Source organism: Schistocerca cancellata, chromosome 9, assembly GCF_023864275.1.
Source record: "Schistocerca cancellata isolate TAMUIC-IGC-003103 chromosome 9, iqSchCanc2.1, whole genome shotgun sequence".
Lineage (NCBI taxonomy): Eukaryota > Metazoa > Arthropoda > Insecta > Orthoptera > Acrididae > Schistocerca > Schistocerca cancellata.
The window spans coordinates 486,014,048-486,038,899 of NC_064634.1; the positions used below are offsets into that span (position 1 = coordinate 486,014,048).

At 46.8% G+C, this 24,852-nt stretch overlaps 1 protein-coding gene and 1 pseudogene across 1 annotated transcript in view; both read right to left on the reverse strand.

The window, feature by feature from the left end:
- LOC126100379 (uncharacterized) overlaps window positions 1-24,852 on the reverse strand; it is a 161,216-nt gene that overhangs the window by 13,125 nt on the left and 123,239 nt on the right. The window contains exon 6 of the mRNA XM_049910987.1: window positions 11,541-11,693. Coding sequence (XP_049766944.1) covers window positions 11,541-11,693 — 153 coding nt within the window. The remainder of the gene's footprint in view (window positions 1-11,540; window positions 11,694-24,852) is intronic.
- LOC126102512 (5S ribosomal RNA) lies at window positions 1,666-1,783 on the reverse strand (annotated as a pseudogene).

The following is a 24,852-nucleotide window of genomic DNA, read 5'->3' on the forward strand; positions in this document are numbered from 1 at the left end:
CAATCCATATTCACCCACTATGTTTCCTTCTCTCCCTTTTCCTACTCTCGAATTCCAGTCACCCATGGCTATTAAATTTTCGTCTCCCTTCACTACCTGAATAATTTCTTTTATCTCATAGATTTCATAAATTTCTTCATCATCTGCAGAGCTAGTTGGCATATAAACTTGTACTACTGTAGTAGGTGTGGGCTTCGTATCTATCTTGGCCACAATGATGCGTTCTCTATGCTGTTTGTAGTAGTTTACACGCACTCCTATTTTTTTATTTGTTATTAAACCTACTCCTGCATTACCCCTATTTGATTTTGTATTTATAACCCTGTATTCACCTGACCAAAAGTCTTGTTCCTCCTGCCACCGAACTTCACTAATTCCCACTATATCTAACTTTAACATATCCATTTCCCTTTTTAAATTTTCTAACCTACCTGCCCGATTAAGGGATCTGACATTCCACGCTCCGATCCGTAGAACGCCAGTTTTCTTTCTCCTGATAACGACGTCCTCCTGAGTAGTCCCCGCCCGGAGATCCGAATGGGGACACTATTTTACCTCCGGACTATTTTACCCAAGAGGACGCCATCATCATTTAACCATACAGTAAAGCCGCATGCCCTCGGGAAAAATTACAGCTGTAGTTTCCTCTTGCTTTCATCCGTTCGCAGTACCAGCACAGCAAGGCCGTTTTGGTTAGTGTTGCAAAGCCAGATCAGTCAATCATCCAGACTGTTGCCCCTGCAACTATTGAAAAGGCTGCTGCCCCTCTTCAGGAACCACACGTTTGTCTGGCCTCTCAACAGATACCCCTCCGTTGTGGTTGCACCTACGGTACGGCCATCTGTATCGCTGAGGCACGCAAGCCTCCCCACCAACGGCAAGGTCCATGGTTCGTGGGGGTAGGAATAAAGTCATCACATGATCAAAACCAATTGGAATATGATTTAGAGAAGCTACCTGCGTCGTACGAAAAGTGGCAATGGACCAGAAACACTGCAAAGTGTGAGGTCATCCACATGAGTACGAAAAGAAATCCGTCAGATTTCGGTCACATGATAAATCACACAAGTCTAAGCGCTATTTCAACAACATATCTAAGGATTATAACTACGAACAACTTAATTTGGAACGATCACATAGATAATGTTCAGGGGAAGGCGAACAAAAGACTGCATTCCACTGGCAGAACACTTAGTACATGTAACAAATCTGTCAAAGAGATTCCTCCTCTGCTAGAGAACTGCAGAGTGGTATGGTATCCTTATCGTATCAGATTGACGGAGGATATCGAAGAAGTTCAAAGAAGGGTAGCTCGGTTTGTGCTGTTGTGAAATAAGAGAGGGTGTCACGAAAATGATACTCGAGTTGGAGTAGCAATAATTGAAATAAATGCGTTATTCGTTAGGCCGAGATCTTTTCAAGAACTCTCAGTATCCATCTTTTCTCTCCTCTTTCATAATTAACTAACTGACTCCGTTCGAACAGGCCCAGGAAAGCCCAACGGTATCGACCAGCCGCCCACAGGCATCACTGGAGGCGGATACGGTGGGGCATGTGGTCAGCACACCGCTCTCCCGGGCGTATATCAGTTTACGAGACCGGAGCCGCTACTTCTTAATCAAGCAGCTCCTCAGTTTGCCTCACAAGGGCTGAGTGCACCCCGCTTGCCAACAGCGCTCGGCAGGCCGGTTGGTCACCCATCCAAGTGCTAGCCCAGCCCGAAAGCTCTTAACTTCGGTGATCTGACGAGAACCGGTGCTACCACTGCGGCAAGGCCGTTGGCTCCCTCCTCTTACATAGGGAGAAATAATCAGCGTAATAAAATAAGAGAAATCGGAGCTAGCACAGTAACACACAACTGATCGTTTTTCTCGCATGCTGTTCGAGAGTAGAACAGTAAAGAGAGAGTGTAAAAATGGTCCGATGAACCCTCTGCCGCCTACTAAGTGCGAACTGCAGAGTACTCACGTAGATGTGGATGTCATGTAGATGCTATCATATCTCGACTGCAGGGAAAAATAACACTTTCCTGACTTATGCTCCTCGCTGAAACAGGTGCGTACTGTGCAGCGACATAGTAAAGCCGGAAGTCACGTTACCGACAAGCCGAGGCACAAGAGCATAGGGAACCGTTCATGGTGATGTTTCGAAACCTCTGTGATATCTGCAGTAGTCATGTAACTGTAGCGGCTCCGGTAAACATGAGGTTTTCTGTAAACGTCACATGGATGTGAACTGTTGTTGTAAAGTGTTACATCGCTTTCGTAAGTAATGTTTGTCGTTTCCGAAGTCTGCCATATCGAAAATTCATCTTGGAGGACCTATCACGGTAGCGGATGACGGTACAGCAGCCGATCGACCAAAGGGACATCGGTTGTATGGGTTTTGCTGAGGGAACCAATCAAAAGAGTAAGACAGCAAACAGTATGTCTCGGAACGTGAGCATGTGAGGTAGTGGGCAGTTTAAGTGAGCCTATTGTAAACAGTCAAAGAGTTACGGTCATCTTTGGAATTGTACGTGGTGGTTTAATGTTAAGTCAAGGAGTCATTAGCAACACTTCACTTAGTTTGAAAGAGGTCATGTAAGAGGGCTACGAGAAGCATGATGTTCCTCCTCCTGCGATAATGCAGAAAGACTTGGCAGCAGTGTAGCGACTGTACTTGACTGCTGGCAGCGGTGGTCACGAGAATGCATGGTGGCATGAAGACCGGGCCCGAACGCCCACGTGGCACTACTGACAAGGGAACCTCCACATCGCACCCCCCTCAGATTTAGTTGTAATTTGTCACAGTGGATAGGCCTTAAAAAACTGAACACAGATCAATCGAGAAAACAGGAAGAAGTTGTGTGGAACTATGAAAAAAATAGCAAAAGATACAAATTGAGTAGTCCATGTGCAAGATAGGCAACATCAAGGATAACGTGAGCCTAGCAGCGTCGTGGTCCCGTGGTTAGCGTGAGCAGCTGCGGAACAAGAGGTCCTTGAAACTTCCTGGCAGATTAAAACTGTGTGCCCGACCGAGACTCGAACTCGGGACCTTTGCCTTTCGCGGGCAAGTGCTCCACCAACTGAGCTACCGAAGCACGACTCACGCCCGGTACTCACAGCTTTACTTCTGCCAGTACCTCGTCTCCTACCTTCCAAACTTTACAGAAGCTCTCCTGCGAACCTTGCAGAACTAGCACTCCTGAAAGAAAGGATTTTGCGGAGACATGGCTTAGCCACAGCCTGGGGGATGTTTCCAGAATGAGATTTTCACTCTGCAGCGGAGTGTGCGCTGATATGAAACTTCCTGGCAGATGTCGGGCACACAGTTTTAATCTGCCAGGAAGTTTCATATCAGCGCACACTCCGCTGCAGAGTGAAAATCTCATTCTGGAAGAGGTCCTTGGTTCAAGTCTTCCCTCGAGTGAAGAGTTTATTTTCAGACAGTTATCATCTGTCCGTCCGTCCGATGCGAGGTAACTGCGCCGTAGCATGAGGATGCTACACCTAAACAAACATCGAAACACACGACGTCAGTCGACAACAGCGCACGGAAGAGAGAGTATTCCTGCTAACGAGGCTCCCTGGCTGGCAGTTGACTGGTCGCTACTTTGGACGGGAGAGCATTAAATACGTGAGATGTATTCCGTGGGCAATATGAATCCAGCAAATATAGCTCGCGGCTTCAATAAAAAGGTCAATGAATATTTTCCGAACTGTAAGTTTGCGGTGCGGTCGTAAAACATAGACACTAAACTTATTACAGTGGACAGAGACGTCAATGAACGAACGGACAGATCATAACTTTGCGAAAATAAAGGAAGAAAAATTTTCACACGAGGGAAAACTCTTTTTTTTTTTTTTTTTTTTTTTTTTTTTTTTTTTTTTTTTTTTTTTTTTTTTGTAGTCTCATTTTGTTCGTTTTCGTTCGTTGTATCTGCTCGGTGCGGACGTCGCAAGACACCCGTTTCAGTTCGTAGTTGATCCATTATCTCAGTTTTTTTTTATTACAGAGGGCAACTAACCCTCTGACCAAACACGCTGAGTTACCGTGCCGGCGTGACTTGAACCAAGGACGTCTCGCTCCGCAGTTGCTCACGATAACCACGGGATCACGGGGCCCCGACACTCATGTTCTCCTTGATGTTGCCCATCTTTCACATGGACTACTCAGTTTGTATATTTTGCTTTTTTTTCATAGTTCCACACAACTTCTTCCTGTTTTCTCGAATGATCTGTGTTCAGTTTTTCAAGGCCTATCCACTGTGCCAACTTATAACTAAATCTGAGGGGAGTGCGATGGGGAGGTTCCCTTGTGAGAGGGAAGACCATCGTATGACTTTGGCATATGGCTCTGGCGCATTGTACTGCATCTGCAGAAGCAATTTGAGCAGCAGGTGGCACCACAATGACACAACGAATCGGTTTCGTCAAGGACAGCTCCGAGCCAAACACCCTGCAGCGTGCATTTACTGATCCCAAACCACCGCCATTTGCGACTTCAGTAGTGTCAAGCGATAGCCCATTGGAGGTTTCGGTAGAGATCTATTGTGTTTTCTGATGACAGCTGGTTCTGTCTCAGACCTATTGAGGGCCTGCAACCAACCTGTCTGTGTGCCAGAGTGCAGAGTCCGGAGGTGTTGCATAATCGGTAAGGACAGGATAAACTGTGACTGAGCCATATGATTTCTGTGAATGCTACTTTTCGGTAACGTCGGTAACTTCAGATTTGTCACTGTTTAAATTCACAGAGCTTGAATTCATAATTTATGTCCGACGACGCTCTACCATTGTTAAAAAGCGACTTCTGCTACTTATACGACTTACCAGCGTAGATATTACCCTGTGATTTGGCGCAAGTGCATTTGCAAACTGGTATTTCCGGCAAGGTCAGCTGTGGGAAACTATGCAACGGAAGTGATATGTTCTCGCCTGTAAAGCGTGCAAACAGATTTTTAATTGTGTGTCATTGAAGCTGTTACGCGATTCCAAAGGATTGGTAAACAAATGTGAAACACACCGTGAGCGAGTAATGAAAATTTCATTCTGCCCTTGTTAAAACCGTCTGACACCGCTAAATCTTCTGGCAAGTAGTTGATAAAGATTTAGTTATGTGTTTTTAGACTGGTCATATACAAATGAAAAGAGTGGGAAGTATAGATCTCCCAATTACAAGCTGACATCAGAAATACACTCAAGGGAAAAAAAAGAACGATCGACCATGAACGAACTACCCGAGAGGGATGGAAATTGGTAGATGTGACTTACATCTCCAGTCAAACAAATAATTAAAGTATCAGAAAAAAATCGATGGTTTATTCAACAGAAAAAACTTCACAATCTGAGCAAGTCAATAACGCGTTCGTCGACCTCTGGACCTTACGAAAACAGTTGTTCTACTTGGCATTGCTTCACAGAGTTGTCTGATGTTCTGAAGGATATCGTGCCAAATTCCGTCCAACGAGCGCGCTAGATCGTCAAAATTCCGAGCAGATTGGAGGGACCTGCCCATAATCCTCCAAAATATCCTTAAATGAGAAAGATCCGACGACCTTACTGGCCAAGCTAGGGTTTGACGAACTCGTAAACAAGCAGTAAAAGCTCTCGCCGTGTGCCTGCGGGCACTATCTTGCTGAAACGTCAGCCTAGGGTGGCTTATAATGAAGGAAAACAAAACGGGGCGTAGAATATCGTCCGATGTACTGCTACGCTGTGGATGACAATCACTGGGGTCCTGCTGATAATGAGATCCACCTCAGATCATCACTCATGTTTTCTGGACCACATGGTGGGCGACTGTCAGGTTAGTAATCTCACCTCTGTCCAGGACATCACCAGATACATCCTCGGCGTGGAATCTCATTGACTGGAGTATGACTGCCTTCATTGATGAGTCTCACTTCCACGTGACCCCGACGACCAGCGAAGAAGTATCTGGAGACGTCCCAGAAGCGGTGTGACGTCAACCTGACTGTAGCCTACCATACAGCCCGGAAACCAGGAGTGATGGTGTACTGTCCCATTTCTCTTCATAGCTGGACCCTTTGGTTGCCGTTTGCGGCAGAACAAAGAGGTTTTATTGTCCTTCATGGAAAGCCATCCCGATTTACATTTCAGTAAGATAATTCCTGCCTACACACGGCTATATTTTCTACTGTTTGGCTTCGTGCTTGCGAAAACCTACTTTGGCCAGCAAGATCGCCTGATCTCTCCCCAAGTGAGAACCTCTGGAACATTATGGGTTGGGCCGTCCAACCATCTAGGGATTCTGACTATCTAACGGATAATTGGGTAGAATTTGCGACGATATCCTTCAGGAGGACATCCAACAACTGTCTCAAGCAATGGGCCGGCCGTTGTGGCCGAGCTGTTATAGGCACTTCAGTCAGAAACAGCGCTGCTGCTACTGTCGCAGGTTCGAATCCTGCCTCGTGCATGGATGTGTGTGATGTCCTTAGGTTAGTTAGGTTTAAGTAGTTCTAAGTTCTAGGGAACTGATGACCTCAGATGTTAAGTCCCATAGTGCTCAGAGCCATTTGAACCATTTTGACAAGCAATGCCAAGAAGAATATCCGCCTGGTTATTGACTTTCTCAATTTGTGGAGCTCTTTCTCTTGAATAAATCATGCAATTTTTCTGAAATTGTAATCATTTGTTTTTCTATGCATGTACATTACATATACCGATTTCCGTCCCATTTGGATAATAACTTCGTGGTGCTTTGTTTTTCTTTTCTCGAGAATGTATTTTACATTCATTGTCATGCAGGTAGTTTGTACCACACACAAGAAATGATTGCAGTCAACTTGGAAGTACCAACATACACTAATAAGCCAAAACATTATGATCACTTGCTTAATACCTTGTTTGTCCGTCTTTGGAATGAAATACGTCACTGATTATGCGTATCAGGGATCTGACAGTTTGTTGGTAGGTTTATGAAGATATTTGATACTAGCTGTCTACGGACAGGTCATGTATTCGCGTAAATAATGGGCCGTTGATTTGCGTACGCGGTGATGGCGCTCCATAGCGACCCATAAATTTTCCATAGGATTTATATCAGGAGAATTTCATAGCCGAGACATCAACGTGAGTTCGCTATAACGCTCCTGAAACGAGTGCAGCACGGTTCTGGCAACGAAACGCAGAGAGTTATACTGCTGAAAGCTGACATCGTCGTCAGGAAATACATCAAGCGTGAAAGACTGCAGATGTTTCGCAGCTTTCAGCGTGTCTTCGATTACTATCACAGGACCTAGTAGATAGTGTCGGAAGTTCCATGCGGCTTTTCGCGGATGATGCTGTAGTATACAGAGAAGTTGCAGCATTAGAAAATTGTAGCGAAATGCAGGAAGATCTGCAGCGGATAGGCACTTGGTGCAGGGAGTGGCAACTGACCCTTAACATAGACAAATGTAATGTATTGCGAATACATAGAAAGAAGGATCCTTTATTGTACGATTATATGATAGCGGAACAAAGACTGGTAGCAGTTACTTCTGTAAAATATCTGGGAGTATGCGTGCGGAACGATTTGAAGTGGAATGATCATATAAAATTAATTGTTGGTAAGGCGGGTACCAGGTTGAGATTCATTGGGAGAGTCCTTAGAAAATGTAGTCCATCAACAAAGGAGGTGGCTTACAAAACACTCGTTCGACCTATACTTGAGTATTGCTCATCAGTGTGGGATCCGTACCAGATCGGGTTGACGGAGGAGATAGAGAAGATCCAAAGAAGAGCGGCGCGTTTCGTCACAGGGTTATTTGGTAACCGTGATAGCGTTACGGAGATGTTTAACAAACTCAAGTGGCAGACTCTGCAAGAGAGGCGCTCTGCATCGCGGTGTAGCTTGCTCGCCAGGTTTCGAGAGGGTGCGTTTCTGGATGAGCTATCGAATATATTGCTTCCCCCTACTTATACCTCCCGAGGAGATCACGAATGTAAAATTAGAGAGATTAGAGCGCGCACAGAGGCTTTCAGACAGTCGTTCTTCCCGCGAACCATACGCGAATGGAACAGGAAAGGGAGATAATGACAGTGGCACGTAAAGTGCCCTCCGCCACACACCGTTGGGTGGCTTGCGGAGTATAAATGTAGATGTAGATGTAGATGTCCCATGTAACCGCAGGAGACTGTCTCCCACAGCACAATACTGCTCCCACCAGTCTGCGTCCGTGGTGTGCCGTACGTTTCGAGCCTCCTCTCACCAAATAACAGCGTTTGTGGAGAAGACCATCGACCTAGTGTAGCAAAAACTTGATTCACCCGAAGAGCCGATATGTTTTCGCTGTTAGACGGTCGACTCCCGAGGGCCCCGTTGCCGCTGGGTAAACATGTGAACACATAGAGACGGTCTGCTGTAGAGCTCCATGTTCGACAAAGTACGGAACACTTGTGCCAGCACCAGCACTGTGCTCTTTCGGCGGAGATGTCACAGATGATCATCGCTCCTACTTTACAGAGCAGACAAGCCTCCGAAACCCACGTTCTGTGTTGAGTCGTGGACGCCCAGCAGATTAGCGCCTAATGGTAGTTTTTCTTCCTCTTTCTGTAGACGCTCGCGACAGTAGAAAGAGAACATTCGATCAAGTTCGCCATTTCTGTGATACACTTTCATAGGCTCTGCATAATAATAATCTGTCAAAATGGCTTATCTCAATGGATTTACCCATGTGCTGCCTATATCTTCGCTAGAATGATCCCCCGTCCGTGTATGCTCTGCTTACATACTTTTGTTACTCCAGCCACGTGCCCACAACGCCACAAGGTAGCATCCAACGTAGCAGTAGGTACTGGTCACACTGTTTTCGCTTATCAGTGTATATTGTGCTACATGGCCACAATACCTATGTGATGGAGTGGTGTCGGGCCTCGTTGGTTGTGAATAGAAGCATCAGGATGTAGAGCATGGAGTTGTTCACGTCTCGAATATACACTCCAGGAAATGGAAAAAAGAACACATTGACACCGGTGTGTCAGACCCACCATACTTGCTCCGGACACTGCGAGAGGGCTGTACAAGCAATGATCACACGCACGGCACAGCGGACACACCAGGAACCGCGGTGTTGGCCGTCGAATGGCGCTAGCTGCGCAGCATTTGTGCACCGCCGCCGTCAGTGTCAGCCAGTTTGCCGTGGCATACGGAGCTCCATCGCAGTCTTTAACACTGGTAGCATGCCGCGACAGCGTGGACGTGAACCGTATGTGCAGTTGACGGACTTTGAGCGAGGGCGTATAGTGGGCATGCGGGAGGCCGGGTGGACGTACCGCCGAATTGCTCAACACGTGGGGCGTGAGGTCTCCACAGTACATCGATGTTGTCGCCAGTGGTCGGCGGAAGGTGCACGTGCCCGTCGACCTGGGACCGGACCGCAGCGACGCACGGATGCACGCCAAGACCGTAGGATCCTACGCAGTGCCGTAGGGGACCGCACCGCCACTTCCCAGCAAATTAGGGACACTGTTGCTCCTGGGGTATCGGCGAGGACCATTCGCAACCGTCTCCATGAAGCTGGGCTACGGTCCCGCACACCGTTAGGCCGTCGTCCGCTCACGCCCCAACATCGTGCAGCCCGCCTCCAGTGGTGTCGCGACAGGCGTGAATGGAGGGACGAATGGAGACGTGTCGTCTTCAGCGATGAGAGTCGCTTCTGCCTTGGTGCCAATGATGGTCGTATGCGTGTTTGGCGCCGTGCAGGTGAGCGCCACAATCAGGACTGCATACGACCGAGGCACACAGGGCCAACACCCGGGATCATGGTGTGGGGAGCGATCTCCTACACTGGCCGTACACCACTGGTGATCGTCGAGGGGACACTGAATAGTGCACGGTACATCCAAACCGTCATCGAACCCATCGTTCTACCGTTCCTAGACCGGCAAGGAAACTTGCTGTTCCAACAGGACAATGCACGTCCGCATGTATCCCGTGCCACCCAACGTGCTCTAGAAGGTGTAAGTCAACTACCCTGGCCAGCAAGATCTCCGGATCTGTCCCCCATTGAGCATGTTTGGGACTGGATGAAGCGTCGTCTCACGCGGTCTGCACGTCCAGCACGAACGCTGGTCCAACTGAGGCGCCAGGTGGAAATGGCATGGCAAGCCGTTCCACAGGACTACATCCAACATCTCTACGATCGTCTCCATGGGAGAATAGCAGCCTGCATTGCTGCGAAAGGTGGATATACACTGTACTAGTGCCGACATTGTGCATGCTCTGTTGCCTGTGTCTATGTGCCTGTGGTTCTGTCAGTGTGATCATGTGATGTATCTGACCCCAGGAATGTGTCAATAAAGTTTCCCCTTCCTGGGTCAATGAATTCACGGTGTTCTTATTTCAATTTCCAGGAGTGTAGTTCTGTGATACTCCACACCAAGCCGCCTGCACCTAAGCGCGCAGATCCTACAGACTGGTGGTTGGAGGTGAAGGGCTGATAACTTGCTCCATAGCATCTCACACATCTCGTTCAAGGAGAGATTGGGGAATGCTTCTCGTCATGGCCTCCGGAATTTGTGAAGCAACTATTTCAGCATTAATGGTCCGGTGTCCCTTCTCACCTGTAAAGGCGTTGACTGTCTGATCAAAAATATCCGGACACTTACAGTATTAGTGCACATTAACACGGGCTGTGCTCCAACTCTGCTCGGAACAGCGGACAGTTCATGAGGTCTGGGCTGTGGTTGGTTATTGCTTGTCGTTTCCACTTCACCGTCACATCATCTGCAGTCGACTTGCGCAGCTTTGAAAGAGCTGAAAAGTGCCTGCTGGATCTGTCACTGACGTGACCTCCAGTGACGTCCCAACTCACTGACCCACTCTGCTGCCGCTGCTTCTCTACTCTACTGACGAGACTCTCCACCCCCCCCCCCCCTTACCTACGGGTCCGCCTCTCGCGACGTCTAGCGGCACGTCCTGCGCTGCAGTGGGGTACCGGATACTTTACATTAGATAATGTACATTAAAATACGTCTATTGTACTCAAAAGTAACGTTAATATCAGTATTTATCACGAGAAGATTAAAACTGTCACTTTCTGGTAGATTATAACTTTGAGCAAGATCAGGACTCGAACGCGGAATCCTGCCGTTTTCGGGGTCGTTGGTGTCACTGATCGAGCCCTGCAAGCAGAATTCACGACACAGCCCCGTAGATTCGCTTCTGCTCGTGCCTGTGTCTGACTTTTCAAGAGCAGAAGCTCTCCCATATAACTTACCGGAATAGCGCTCCTGGAAGAAAAGATACTGCGAAAAAGTGGCTCAGCCTCACCCCACCTAGTGACTTGTGACTGCACTGCGATGTCCGATTTTTTAATTAAAACTGCCTGGCAGATTAAAATTGGGTGCCGGGCAGGGACTCGAACCCGGATACCTCAGCCCTTTCTTCGCATTAGCGTTGGTTTAGCAGAACCATCAGTTGTTGACTATCTCTTAGGACTTCTAGATAGTATCAGAAAAAATCATTAAATACACGAGAAAGCTCCATAGACCCCGTTACTTAGAAAGTAATAATCCTCAGTGTTATTGAGATGTAATGTTCCTACTTACATTGAATAGCTCTTGCATCTGGCTACTGGATAAGTCTCCTCGTAGCACTGCGGTCGCAGGATGCTAAAGTAGATGACGCCCACCTTGAGGGACACTAGCGTGTTGGCATCTTTCAGGCAGCGGTAGAATTCGCGATCGCACTCACAATGGGATCTGAAAGAGAGATAAAGCAGGAAGAAGAACAGCTGAACGAATTCCTTATCAGGGATATACAGTGTGATTATAATTAAAGTTAAACTTTCAAAACGCTGTAGAAATAACACCACTATCGGAGAAGGGGGAACACGTATAGCAGAAGAAAAAAGTAGTGTGAAAATTGATTAGATTCCGCTGTATGTGTCACAATATGTAAAAGAAAACACCTGTCACGCGCACGACCCACTGGGTTGATATAAACACGCCGGGTACACAGCTTTTCCTCCCTTCGCGTCTGCGACGTTCGCCATGACTGTCTTAATGCAAGATCTCGCTGTGCTTGTAATGCTGTATTACAAGAATAATGACTGTGCACACGTCGCTCTGCAGAAGTTCCGAACACAAAGGGTTTCAAAAAAAAAGGCGTTGGTCCGATGACTGCCGTGGGTCTGCAGAAAATGATTCGGAATTCGAAAAGACTGGTTCTTTTGGTGTGCAGCCTGGTAGATGGAGGAAACGAATTGATTCGACGTCAGTGAAAACAGTGGCCACAGCAATGTAGGAGAAAACGAGTGGTGGTGTGCTAACGTGTAGTGCATGGAGAACTGCCCGAACATTGGACATACCCGTGAGCACGGAGCGTAAAATCCTACGAAACATCCTTCTTTGCTGTCCATTCAAGATTACCCGTGTGCAAGAGTTGCTTCCTGTTGACCTGTCAGCAAGAGAGACCGTTGCTTTAGAATTTCTTTCTCGCATGAAAGTGGAAAAAGATTGGCCGTGGAAGATTTTGTGGACAGACAAAGCGCACTTCCATTTGACAGGATATGTCAATACACAGAATTGTCGAGGATGGACAACGGAAAATCCACACACAAATCAACCAGCACCACATCATCCTCAAAAGGTCACTGTGTGGTGCGTGTTTACAGCATCATTTATCATAGGGCCATATTTTTTCGAAGAGACAGGTGATTCCGGTCCTATTACCTGCACCGTCACTGGTAAGCGCTATGAGTGTCTTTTGCACAACCACGTCATTCCAGCTCTCCAACACCGTGAATGGATGGGATCATTTTTATGCAAGATGGCGCACCTCCGCACATTGTAAATCCAGTCAAGCAGCTGCTGAAAGGCCATTTTGGAAATGCTATAATTGTTGTTGTGGTCTTAAGTCCTCAGACTGGTTTGATGCAGCTCTCCGTGCTACTCTATCCTGTGCAAACTTCTTCATCTCCCAGTACCTACTGCAACCTACATCCTTCTGAATCTGCTTAGTGTATTCATCTCTTGGTCTCCCCCTACGATTTTTACCCTCCACGCTGCCCTCCAATATTAAATTGGTGATCCCTTGATGCCTCAGAACATGTCCTACCAACCGATCCCTTCTTCTAGTCAAGTTGAGCCACAAACTTCTCTTCTCCCCAATCCTATTCAGTACCTCCTCATTAGTTATGTGATCTACCCATCTAATCTTCAGCATTCTTCTGTAGCACCACATTTCGAAAGCTTCTATTCTCTTCTTGTCCAAACTATTTACCGTCCACGTTTCACTTCCATACATGGCTACACTCCATACAAATACTTTCAGAAATGACTTCCTGACACTTAAATCTATACTGGATGTTCACAAATTTCTCTTCTTCAGAAACGCTTTCCTTGCCATTGCCAGTCTACATTTTATATCCTCTCTACTTCGACCATCATCAGTTATTTTGCTCCCCAAATAGCAAAACTCCTTTACTACTTTAAGTGTCTCATTTCCTAACCTAATTCCCTCGGCATCACCCGACTTAATTCGACTACATTCCATTATCCTTGTTTTGCTTTTGTTGATGTTCATCTTATTCCTCCTTTCAAGACACTGTCCATTCCGTTCAACTGCTCTTCCAGGTCCTTTGCTGTCTCTGACAGAATTACAATGTCATCGGCAAACCTCAACGTTTTTATTTCTTCTCCATGGACTTTAATACCTACTCCGAATTTTTCTTTTGTTTCCTTTACTGCTTGCTCAATATACAGATTGAATAACATCGGGGAGAGGCTACAACCCTGTCTCACTCCCTTCCCAACCACTGCTTCCCTTTCATGTCCCTCGACTCTTATAACTGCCATCTGGTTTCTGTACAAATTGTAAATAGCCTTTCGCTCCCTGTATTTTACCCCTGCCACCTTTAGAATTTGATAGAGAGTATTCCAGTCAACATTGTCAAAAGCTTTCTCTAAGTCTACAAATGCTAGAAACGTAGGTTTGCCTTTCCTTAATCTTTCTTCTAAGGTAAGTCGTAAGGTCAGTATTGCCTCACGTGTTCCAGTATTTCTACGGAATCCAAACTGACCTTCCCCGAGGTCGGCTTCTACTAGTTTTTCCATTCGTCTGTAAAGAATTCGTGTTAGTATTTTGCAGCTGTGGCTTATTAAACTGATTGTTCGGTAATTTTCACATCTATCAACACCTGCTTTCTTTGGGATTGGAATTATTATATTCTTCTTGAAGTCTGAGGGTATTTCGCCTGTTTCATACATATTGCTCACCAGATGGTAGAGTTTTGTCAGGACTGGCTCTCCCAAGGCCGTCAGTAGTTCCAATGGAATGTTGTCTACTCCGCCGGGGGCCTTGTTTCGACTCAGGTTTTTCAGTGCTCTGTCAAACTCTTCACGCAGTATCGTATCTCCCATTTCATCTTCATCTACATCCTCTTCCATTTCCATAATATTGTCCTCAAGTACATCGCCCTTGTATAGACCCTCTATATACTCCTTCCAACTTTCTGCTTTCCCTTCTTTGTTTAGAACTGGGTTTCCATCTGAGCTCTTGATGTTCATACAAGTGGTTCTCTTATCTCCAAAGGTCTCTTTAATTTTCCTGTAGGCAGTATCTATCTTACCCCTAGTGAGATAAGCCTCTACATCCTTACATTTGTCCTCTAGCCATCCCTGCTTAGCCATTTTTCACTTCCTGTCGATCTCATTTTTGAGACGTTTGTATTCCTTTTTGCCTGCTTCATTAACTGCATTTTTATATTTTCTCCTTATGTTTCACTTCCATACATGGCTACACTCCAAACAAATACTTTCAGGAATGACTTCCTGTCACTTAAATCTATACTCGAATGCTAGAATGCTAGAATTATCAGCCACCATTTCCCTACAGCTGGCCATCCCGATCATCAGATCTTAATGCGTGTGACTTCTGGCTGTGGGGCTGTCTGAAACATGTGTTCAGTTTTCTGATTTAGCTGCATCGAAGGCACGCATTGCTAACATATTCTGAACGTGACCTCGGAAACACTTCGATCAGTTGTGGAACATGCTGTTTCTCGATTTCAACTTGTTGCACAAAACGGTGGACAGCATATTGAACATATCTTGCGCCAGTCACACGGAAATTAATAAAATAAATGGCTCTGAGCACTATGGGACTCAACAGCTGAGGTCATTAGTCCCCTAGAACTTAGAACTAGTTAAACCTAACTAACCTAAGGACATCACAAACATCCATGCCCGAGGCAGGATTCAAACCTGCGACCGTAGCGGTCTTGCGGTTCCAGACTGCAGCGCCTTTAACCGCACGGCCACTTCGGCCGGCCGGAAATTAACAATCCGATTTGATTTTGACTCGTGCTTTTTCTGCGGTTTTTTGCCTCAGGAGAATTAGAAACCGATTTTTTTCCATCCGATTTGATATGACCTTGCTGTGGTGGAAGGGCTTACGCAGTTAACAGTATCACGCCTGTACACCCATGCACACTGGGTAGTACAGTTTGTTTAACGTCAAAAGTACATCTTAGTCATTGTTGCATGATGCATTTGTCATTTGTAGTCGACCGCTATTAAATCATGATGCTTACAGCGCCACCTACTGCTACATTTCGTAACTATTTTTCTTCTGCCGTTCGTTTCCCCCTTCTCCGATAATAAGCCGTTGCAATTTGATTCCATTCTGACCAGTGGTGCTCTTTCCACATTGGTTTTAAGGTTTAATTGCGTATTTCCAGATACTGACATACGCTAATTAATGAATTTAGGATTCAGTATGGGTACATCTGTGGCCACCTTTGTGAATGGAACAGTTGTGTGTGACACTGGGGCGATATGGTTGTCTGTTATACTAGCTGTCTAAGTGACAGTTACGCTTCACCATTTCGGCTTGACAAACAGTCAACATGACAGACAACTCAAAGGAAGAGGGCGAAACTGAAATAAGCAACAAAACAGAGGACGTGACGTCAGCTTCATCAAATGGTACAAATTGCTCTGAGCACTACGGGACTTAACATCTAAGGTCATTAGTCCCCTAGAACTCAGAACTACTTAAGCCTAACTAATCTAAGGACATCACACACATACATGCACGAGACAGGATTCGAACCTGCGACGGTAACAGTCGCGCGGTACCAGACTGAAGCGCCTAGAACCGTTCGGCCACTCCGGATGGCCAGCTTCATCGATCAAATTACCTGGTACATAATCCATAACAGATTATTTTATCCGCAGTCGTGTAAAACTTGTACAGTAGATATGGGCACATAGCGTAGTGACAACAAGAACCAGCGGAGGGAACACGGCTCGAATCTTTCCGAGGTATCCCCTACCACCGTCAGAATTTTTGGTGGCGGGAATCTACAACTCATTTCTAACGTTTCCTGTCACCTTTAAAGTTCCTTCAGATTCAACAATTGAGCAACATTATTATTTAATATCCTCCGCTGTTGTCAATTTAATTTTTTGTTGTAATTCATTATTACAAGGGTTGCCCATAAAGTAACGAACCGCAGTTTTTTTTTTCTCTCTTTGCCGAAAGGAATGTCACGAATGCGCAACGTTACGTATGTACTATATTAAGTCTCCTGAGTGAGAGTGTCAAGTTTCCGCCACTCCCGACAGGTAGCGTATCCCCAGGACAGTTTTAAAATGGCGTCTGTAGGTGAAGTAGGTTACAAGCAACGTGCCGTCATTGAATTTCCCACTGCAGGGAAAGAAACTGTCGTGAATTTTCACAAACGCTTGTGCAAAATCTATGGAGTGTCTGCTGTCGACAGAAGTACAGTTAGTCACTGGGCACGGAGGGTCAGGTCAGTAGACGATTTGCAGCGGTCGGAGAGACCACCCACGGCTGTCACACTTGACATGCTGCAACGAGCTGATGTCGTCATTCGCGAAGACAGACGCCTTAAGACTCGGCGCTGCATCTGCCAATCAGCAAAGTGAAGCACCACTCCGCCACCATGGCCAAGGCCGTAGAACAAGAAGGAGATCACGTGCAAAAATAGCGTGTCTTCATATAACACCATTCTTTCCTGTGTGTGATTCCCATTACGTTCAATACAGAATTGTTGAAGAAAAAATGCGGTGCATTTCTGGGCAACCCTCATATTACTTCGACTTTGTACTGCAGAAAACAATATTTGCTTCGAATAAAGAACAGTTCATGTTATCACATGAAGAAATTGATAAATGTACGATCTGTTTCTAAAAATTAGGCAGCATATCTAAATATGCAATAAATGAAATGAAAAAATATTGCGCATTTTTGAGCCAATTTAGGGTCCGAATTAGTGGCGGAAATACCAAGCAAGATACCAGTAGAAAGAGACGAAATGGACGATAACCAGCTCGGCCCCGTAATCTAGGCCCATAATCGAACAAAGCCCCACAGGGCGCCGGCACTACCGACGCCACTCGAATCGCACACGGGCAGGCGCACGTGGCGTAGGCTACTCGTTACGTGGCACTGTTAATCAGAATGAGCACACCACTGGTCTGCAAAAGGTAACGATAAAAGATGTCACATGTTGTACCACTGTCGAGTAACATAGCTTGCTGAAACGTGGACCATACACAGAAACGTCAAAGTGGTACAGTATAGTACACAAGAGAACTGAAAGAAGTACGCTTTGAAACGGAAAGAAATGGCACTTCTGTTCAGAGACAACAATCACAATGAATTCCCCGCAAAGTATGATGGTCTACTGAACATTACAGTTGCGAGACATGCTTTTAAACATGGTACACTTCGTGGTCAAAAGTATCCAGACACCCATGAGACATACTTTTTCATATTAGGTACTCTGCATAGCCACCTACTGACAGGTACTTCATATCAGTGACGTCAGTAGTCATTAGACATCGTAAGACAGCAGAACGGGCAGTTCCGCGGAACTCACGGGCTTCTAACGTGGTCAAGTGATTGGGTGTCACTTGTATCATACGTCTGTACGCGAGTTTTCCATACTCCTAAAAATCCCTAGGACCCTTGTTTCCGATGTGATGGTGAAGTGGAAATGTGAAGGGACACGTACAGCACAGAAGCGTACAGGCCGACGTCGTCTGTTGACTGACAGCGACCGGCGACAGTTGAAGAGGATCGTGTGTAATAGGTAGACATCTATCCAGACCATTACAAACTGCATTAGGATCCACTTCAAGTACTATTACAGTTAGGCGGGAGGTGACAAAACTTGGATTTCATGGTCGTAAGCCACACATCACGCCGGTGAATGCCAAACGACGCCTCGCTTCCTCTAAGGAGCGTAAACATTGGACGATTGAACAGTGGAAAAACTTTGTGTGGAGTGACGAATCATGATACATAGTGCGGCGACCCGATGACATGGTATGGGTATGGCGAATGCCCAGTGAACGTCATCTGCCAGCATGTGTAGTGCCAACAGGTAAATTCGGAGGTGGTGGTGTTAAGGTTAAAGGCGCTACAGTCTGGAGCCGCACGACCTCTACGGTCGCAGGTTCAAATTCTGCCTCGGGCATGGATGTGTGTGATGTCCTTAGGTTAGTTAGGTTTAAGTAGTTCTAAGTTCTAGGGGACTTATGACCACAGCAGTTCAGTCCCATAGTGCTCAGAGCCATTTGAACCAGCCAACACGATCGAGCACCTGTTCATAATGCACGCCTGTGGCGTAGTGGTTACATGACAATAACATCACTGTAATATACTGGCCTGCGCAGAGTCCTGACCCGAATCCTACAAAACACCTTTCGCATGTTTTGGGACGCCGACTTCATGCAAGGTCTCACCGACCGACATCGATACCGCTCCTCAGTGCAGCCCTCGGTTAAGAGTGGGCTACCATTCCCCAAGAAACATTTCAGTACCTGATGGAACGTATGCCTGCAAGGGTGGAAGCTGTCATCAAGGCTAAGTGTGAGCCAACACTATACTGAATTCCAGTATTATCGATGTAGGGCACCACGAACTGACAGTCATTTTTAGCCACGTGTCCGTATGCTTTTGAGAACATAGTGTCTGTAGTCCTCATACACGGCAATGCACAGTGTGCAGCGTGCTCCCACAGTGGTCATGAGCTTAGTAAGGATTTATTGTGGTAATGTGTTCCATTACTCCACCAGCTCCTACAGAACACCTTTGGCATGTTTTGGGACGCCGACTTCATGTAATGTCTCACCGACCGACATCGATACCGCTCCTCAGTGCAGCCCTCGGTTAAGAGTGGGCTACCATTCCCCAAGAAACATTTCAGTACCTGATGGAACGTATGCCTGCAAGGGTGGAAGCTGTCATCAAGGCTAAGTGTGAGCCAACACTATACTGAATTCCAGTATTATCGATGTAGGGCACCACGAACTGACAGTCATTTTCAGCCACGTGTCCGTATGCTTTTGAGAACATAGTGTCTGTAGTCCTCATACACGGCAATGCACAGTGTGCAGCGTGCTCCCACAGTGGTCATGAGCTTAGTAAGGATTTATTGTGGTAATGTGTTCCATTACTCCACCAGCTCCTACAGAACACCTTTGGCATGTTTTGGGACGCCGACTTCATGTAATGTCTCAACGACCGACATCGATACCGCTCCTCAGTGCAGCCCTCGGTTAAGAGTGGGCTACCATTCCCCAAGAAACATTTCAGTACCTGATGGAACGTATGCCTGCAAGGGTGGAAGCTGTCATCAAGGCTAAGTGTGAGCCAACACTATACTGAATTCCAGTATTATCGATGTAGGGCACCACGAACTGACAGTCATTTTCAGCCACGTGTCCGTATGCTTTTGAGAACATAGTGTCTGTAGTCCTCATACACGGCAATGCACAGTGTGCAGCGTGCTCCCACAGTGGTCATGAGCTTAGTAAGGATTTATTGTGGTAATGTGTTCCATTACTCCACCAGCTCCTACAGAACACCTTTCGCATGTTTTGGGACGCCGACTTCATGTAATGTCTCACCGACCGACATCGATACCGCTCCTCAGTGCAGCTCTCGGTTAAGAGTGGGCTACCATTCCCCAAGAAACATTTCAGTACCTGATGGAACGTATGCCTGCAAGGGTGGAAGCTGTCATCAAGGCTAAGTGTGAGCCAACACTATACTGAATTCCAGTATTATCGATGTAGGGCACCACGAACTGACAGTCATTTTCAGCCACGTGTCCGTATGCTTTTGAGAACATAGTGTCTGTAGTCCTCATACACGGCAATGCACAGTGTGCAGCGTGCTCCCACAGTGGTCATGAGCTTAGTAAGGATTTATTGTGGTAATGTGTTCCATTACTCCACCAGCTCCTACAGAACACCTTTGGCATGTTTTGGGACGCCGACTTCATGTAATGTCTCACCGACCGACATCGATACCGCTCCTCAGTGCAGCCCTCGGTTAAGAGTGGGCTACCATTCCCCAAGAAACATTTCAGTACCTGATGGAACGTATGCCTGCAAGGGTGGAAGCTGTCATCAAGGCTAAGTGTGAGCCAACACTATACTGAATTCCAGTATTATCGATGTAGGGCACCACGAACTGACAATCATTTTCAGCCACGTGTCCGTATGCTTTTGAGAACATAGTGTCTGTAGTCCTCATACACGGCAATGCACAGTGTGCAGCGTGCTCCCACAGTGGTCATGAGCTTAGTAAGGATTTATTGTGGTAATGTGTTCCATTACTCCACCAGCTCCTACAGAACACCTTTGGCATGTTTTGGGACGCCGACTTCATGTAATGTCTCACCGACCGACATCGATACCGCTCCTCAGTGCAGCCCTCGGTTAAGAGTGGGCTACCATTCCCCAAGAAACATTTCAGTACCTGATGGAACGTATGCCTGCAAGGGTGGAAGCTGTCATCAAGGCTAAGTGTGAGCCAACACTATACTGAATTCCAGTATTATCGATGTAGGGCACCACGAACTGACAGTCATTTTCAGCCACGTGTCCGTATGCTTTTGAGAACATAGTGTCTGTAGTCCTCATACACGGCAATGCACAGTGTGCAGCGTGCTCCCACAGTGGTCATGAGCTTAGTAAGGATTTATTGTGGTAATGTGTTCCATTACTCCACCAACTCCTACAGAACACCTTTCGCATGTTTTGGGACGCCGACTTCATGTAATGTCTCACCGACCGACATCGATACCGCTCCTCAGTGCAGCCCTCGGTTAAGAGTGGGCTACCATTCCCCAAGAAACATTTCAGTACCTGATGGAACGTATGCCTGCAAGGGTGGAAGCTGTCATCAAGGCTAAGTGTGAGCCAACACTATACTGAATTCCAGTATTATCGATGTAGGGCACCACGAACTGACAGTCATTTTCAGCCACGTGTCCGTATGCTTTTGAGAACATAGTGTCTGTAGTCCTCATACACGGCAATGCACAGTGTGCAGCGTGCTCCCACAGTGGTCATGAGCTTAGTAAGGATTTATTGTGGTAATGTGTTCCATTACTCCACCAGCTCCTACAGAACACCTTTCGCATGTTTTGGGACGCCGACTTCATGTAATGTCTCACCGACCGACATCGATACCGCTCCTCAGTGCAGCCCTCGGTTAAGAGTGGGCTACCATTCCCCAAGAAACATTTCAGTACCTGATGGAACGTATGCCTGCAAGGGTGGAAGCTGTCATCAAGGCTAAGTGTGAGCCAACACTATACTGAATTCCAGTATTATCGATGTAGGGCACCACGAACTGACAGTCATTTTCAGCCACGTGTCCGTATGCTTTTGAGAACATAGTGTCTGTAGTCCTCATACACGGCAATGCACAGTGTGCAGCGTGCTCCCACAGTGGTCATGAGCTTAGTAAGGATTTATTGTGGTAATGTGTTCCATTACTCCACCAGCTCCTACAGAACACCTTTCGCATGTTTTGGGACGCCGACTTCATGTAATGTCTCACCGACCGACATCGATACCGCTCCTCAGTGCAGCCCTCGGTTAAGAGTGGGCTACCATTCCCCAAGAAACATTTCAGTACCTGATGGAACGTATGCCTGCAAGGGTGGAAGCTGTCATCAAGGCTAAGTGTGAGCCAACACTATACTGAATTCCAGTATTATCGATGTAGGGCACCACGAACTGACAGTCATTTTCAGCCACGTGTCCGTATGCTTTTGAGAACATAGTGTCTGTAGTCCTCATACACGGCAATGCACAGTGTGCAGCGTGCTCCCACAGTGGTCATGAGCTTAGTAAGGATTTATTGTGGTAATGTGTTCCATTACTCCACCAGCTCCTACAGAACACCTTTCGCATGTTTTGGGACGCCGACTTCATGTAATGTCTCACCGACCGACATCGATACCGCTCCTCAGTGCAGCCCTCGGTTAAGAGTGGGCTACCATTCCCCAAGAAACATTTCAGTACCTGATGGAACGTATGCCTGCAAGGGTGGAAGCTGTCATCAAGGCTAAGTGTGAGCCAACACTATACTGAATTCCAGTATTATCGATGTAGGGCACCACGAACTGACAGTCATTTTCAGCCACATGTCCGTATGCTTTTGAGAACATAGTGTCTGTAGTCCTCATACACGGCAATGCACAGTGTGCAGCGTGCTCCCACAGTGGTCATGAGCTTAGTAAGGATTTATTGTGGTAATGTGTTCCATTACTCCACCAGCTCCTACAGAACACCTTTGGCATGTTTTGGGACGCCGACTTCATGTAATGTCTCAACGACCGACATCGATACCGCTCCTCAGTGCAGCCCTCGGTTAAGAGTGGGCTACCATTCCCCAAGAAACATTTCAGTACCTGATGGAACGTATGCCTGCAAGGGTGGAAGCTGTCATCAAGGCTAAGTGTGAGCCAACACTATACTGAATTCCAGTATTATCGATGTAGGGCACCACGAACTGACAGTCATTTTCAGCCACGTGTCCGTATGCTTTTGAGAACATAGTGTCTGTAGTCCTCATACACGGCAATGCACAGTGTGCAGCGTGCTCCCACAGTGGTCATGAGCTTAGTAAGGATTTATTGTGGTAATGTGTTCCATTACTCCACCAGCTCCTACAGAACACCTTTCGCATGTTTTGGGACGCCGACTTCATGTAATGTCTCACCGACCGACATCGATACCGCTCCTCAGTGCAGCTCTCGGTTAAGAGTGGGCTACCATTCCCCAAGAAACATTTCAGTACCTGATGGAACGTATGCCTGCAAGGGTGGAAGCTGTCATCAAGGCTAAGTGTGAGCCAACACTATACTGAATTCCAGTATTATCGATGTAGGGCACCACGAACTGACAGTCATTTTCAGCCACGTGTCCGTATGCTTTTGAGAACATAGTGTCTGTAGTCCTCATACACGGCAATGCACAGTGTGCAGCGTGCTCCCACAGTGGTCATGAGCTTAGTAAGGATTTATTGTGGTAATGTGTTCCATTACTCCACCAGCTCCTACAGAACACCTTTCGCATGTTTTGGGACGCCGACTTCATGTAATGTCTCACCGACCGACATCGATACCGCTCCTCAGTGCAGCCCTCGGTTAAGAGTGGGCTACCATTCCCCAAGAAACATTTCAGTACCTGATGGAACGTATGCCTGCAAGGGTGGAAGCTGTCATCAAGGCTAAGTGTGAGCCAACACTATACTGAATTCCAGTATTATCGATGTAGGGCACCACGAACTGACAGTCATTTTCAGCCACATGTCCGTATGCTTTTGAGAACATAGTGTCTGTAGTCCTCATACACGGCAATGCACAGTGTGCAGCGTGCTCCCACAGTGGTCATGAGCTTAGTAAGGATTTATTGTGGTAATGTGTTCCATTACTCCACCAGCTCCTACAGAACACCTTTCGCATGTTTTGGGACGCCGACTTCATGTAATGTCTCACCGACCGACATCGATACCGCTCCTCAGTGCAGCCCTCGGTTAAGAGTGGGCTACCATTCCCCAAGAAACATTTCAGTACCTGATGGAACGTATGCCTGCAAGGGTGGAAGCTGTCATCAAGGCTAAGTGTGAGCCAACACTATACTGAATTCCAGTATTATCGATGTAGGGCACCACGAACTGACAATCATTTTCAGCCACGTGTCCGTATGCTTTTGAGAACATAGTGTCTGTAGTCCTCATACACGGCAATGCACAGTGTGCAGCGTGCTCCCACAGTGGTCATGAGCTTAGTAAGGATTTATTGTGGTAATGTGTTCCATTACTCCACCAGCTCCTACAGAACACCTTTCGCATGTTTTGGGACGCCGACTTCATGTAATGTCTCACCGACCGACATCGATACCGCTCCTCAGTGCAGCCCTCGGTTAAGAGTGGGCTACCATTCCCCAAGAAACATTTCAGTACCTGATGGAACGTATGCCTGCAAGGGTGGAAGCTGTCATCAAGGCTAAGTGTGAGCCAACACTATACTGAATTCCAGTATTATCGATGTAGGGCACCACGAACTGACAGTCATTTTCAGCCACGTGTCCGTATGCTTTTGAGAACATAGTGTCTGTAGTCCTCATACACGGCAATGCACAGTGTGCAGCGTGCTCCCACAGTGGTCATGAGCTTAGTAAGGATTTATTGTGGTAATGTGTTCCATTACTCCACCAGCTCCTACAGAACACCTTTCGCATGTTTTGGGACGCCGACTTCATGTAATGTCTCACCGACCGACATCGATACCGCTCCTCAGTGCAGCTCTCGGTTAAGAGTGGGCTACCATTCCCCAAGAAACATTTCAGTACCTGATGGAACGTATGCCTGCAAGGGTGGAAGCTGTCATCAAGGCTAAGTGTGAGCCAACACTATACTGAATTCCAGTATTATCGATGTAGGGCACCACGAACTGACAGTCATTTTCAGCCACGTGTCCGTATGCTTTTGAGAACATAGTGTCTGTAGTCCTCATACACGGCAATGCACAGTGTGCAGCGTGCTCCCACAGTGGTCATGAGCTTAGTAAGGATTTATTGT